The sequence below is a fragment of the Helianthus annuus genome, chromosome 14 (assembly GCF_002127325.2).
Source record: "Helianthus annuus cultivar XRQ/B chromosome 14, HanXRQr2.0-SUNRISE, whole genome shotgun sequence".
Taxonomy (NCBI): domain Eukaryota; kingdom Viridiplantae; phylum Streptophyta; class Magnoliopsida; order Asterales; family Asteraceae; genus Helianthus; species Helianthus annuus.
Window position 1 is genome coordinate 135,443,770 of NC_035446.2, and position 2,308 is coordinate 135,446,077.

Genomic DNA, 2,308 nt, shown 5'->3' on the forward strand with positions numbered 1-2,308 from the left:
CATGTGGTTTAGAACATTTTTCTAATTTAGTTTAAAAATTTTATTCCACTCGCATAAAAATAAGTATGAAAGCTTCATGTTGATCTCCACAACAAACCTAAGGCATACAAATTACCATTTACTCTTAAACATATTTTCCTAGAATTGATAAGAAAATATGCAATATTCACAATTAAGAAAAAAAAAATACAATAATAATTAATAATTAAAATAATATTCAATAAAATTAGAATAACGCTTGCAAAATCATCATAGGCATATTCCCGTTTCCTCCATCTATCTACCCCCAAATCAGTTTCCCCACACACCCTCCACGACGGTACCATGATGGATCCCGGATCCACCCCCACCCCCACCCCCACAACCACCACCACCGCCGCCACTCCCACCACAGACGCTGCACCGTCGTCCGGCGCCCTACATTCAACCGACACACCCGCAGCCGCCGTCCAACGTTGGGCCTTTGTTATCTCACAACGCTTCCAACACCTGCTGGACAAGTCAACTCCGTTCTTGCTCTACCGTTGGATCGTCTTCTGCGTGATCGCGATCATCTACACTGCGCGCGTGCTCTACTTGCAAGGGTTTTATGTGGTGTCGTACGCGCTTGGGATTTATATTCTTAATCTCCTCATAGGGTTTCTGTCTCCTCAGGTTGATCCCGAGTTTCAAGACCTTTCTGATGGCCCGGTTCTTCCTAATCGGAGCTCCGATGAGTTTCGCCCCTTTGTTCGTCGCCTTCCCGAGTTTAAGTTTTGGTAACTATTGCTACATACAGTTTTGTTTATTGTTTAATTAACATGTTGTCTTAATTGGAATATAAGGGATTATATAATATAATTGAAAAAAAAAACTAAAATAATGCTTTGAAATTTGATGATAATATGAATTAACTGGAGATTGTTTGTTTATTCTAACATAATCTAGGGTTTGTTTAGGGTATGTATGTTTATGACACTGTGGTTACTGATGGATTTGTTAAAACATTGTTGATGAATTAGTATAAGTTTGTAGCAGATTATAAGGTTATAGGATTGTAAAAATGTTGTTGGATCAACCAACCCCTAGCCTGTATTAGAAATGCACCCATTCTGACCCGATTTCCTGTAGAGCCGAACTGGTTTCAACCCGTTACCCAACCTGACCTGCTCGCTCGTTCTGCAATAATTAGTTGTGGGCTTGCAGGTCTATTTTGTCATTAATATAAGAGCATTAATAGTGGTAGTACCCACCCTTGTTTACAAACCGCCACCTCAGCGTGCCACATCAGATTTCAAACCAACCTTTAAAAACCTTCAACTTTCTTCCAACAACAAACCACGACAAACCTCCACTCACCATCCACTTTTATATAAAAAATATATTGAAGAATTTTGCATGTGTGTGTGGTTCGGTTCCCACATCTTCGTTCCCGGACCAGTCCTTCTCCAAGGACTATGGGGATTAGGGTTTGAGAGTTGGGTCCTTCTCCGCGGACCAATGGCACCTCACCCCATTGGAGGTGCTCTAAGTTTGCTTTAGTACTTTACTACGATATATACCGATGCATTCTTTTATCCTTGCAGTCACAAACTTTTGTCTCCAACTGTCTAGGAATTATGAAGAATTGCCTCTTGTTTACAACAGCTTTCTTGTTAGACTATTTCAGGAGCTTTATATGATATCTGATGATCTCTAGTTCTCTATTAATCTATTACGTTATTATGGTTTTAGGTTTTCGGATGTTCAAATGGCATCTTGGTGCCATGCAAATAATGCATGCAATTTGATGATTTGATTTTTTTATAATTTTTTTCCCCATAGGTATTCTATAACGAAAGCCTTTTGCATTGCTTTCGTGTTGACATTCTTCGGTGCATTTGACGTGCCTGTTTTTTGGCCTATACTCCTTTTTTACTGGATCATATTATTCACTCTCACCATGAAGAAACAAATACTGCATATGGTCAAATACAAATATGTCCCATTTTCCTTTGGAAAACAGGTATCCACTAGCCCCGTTTTATATAAACATTACAATTACTTTGTTATACAACTATTTATCAAGTAGTTTCTTGTACAGAGGTATGATGGAAAGAGGGCAAATCCAGCTGAGACTTCGAGTCTTGTTCCTAGAGACTGAAAGATTGAAAGTTTTTCGTAAGTTTTATTTCCTGTACTACCCTCGACTCACATTATAGATTTAATGGTTTGCTGACCTGCTCGTTCTAGAAGATAATTTCGTACAGGTTTTAATTAGCCGTAAAATTTTAGACGAAGGAAGCTTTGGTTTTTATATAAAGGGCTATTCAAATTCAGTATCGTATCT

The 2,308-nt window shown here is 38.6% G+C and overlaps 1 protein-coding gene across 1 annotated transcript; it reads left to right on the top strand.

Annotated features, from left to right (window-relative positions):
* Positions 1 to 253: 253 nt before the first annotated feature.
* Positions 254 to 2,308, top strand: LOC110884093 (protein RER1A). The gene is made up of 3 exons (XM_022131759.2): positions 254 to 758; positions 1,804 to 1,984; positions 2,063 to 2,308. The coding sequence occupies exons 1-3, from the start codon at positions 325 to 327 to the stop codon at positions 2,120 to 2,122; spliced, it is 675 nt and encodes a 224-aa protein (XP_021987451.1). The 5' UTR covers positions 254 to 324; the 3' UTR covers positions 2,123 to 2,308.

Coding starts and splice junctions, on each gene's coding strand:
- LOC110884093 (XM_022131759.2), top strand. CDS start 325: ATGATGGATCCCGGATCCACCCCCACCCCCACCCCCACAACCACCACC. Junction 759..1,803: donor CTTCCCGAGTTTAAGTTTTG/GTAACTATTGCT, acceptor TTTTCCCCATAG/GTATTCTATAACGAAAGCCT. Junction 1,985..2,062: donor CATTTTCCTTTGGAAAACAG/GTATCCACTAGC, acceptor TTTCTTGTACAG/AGGTATGATGGAAAGAGGGC.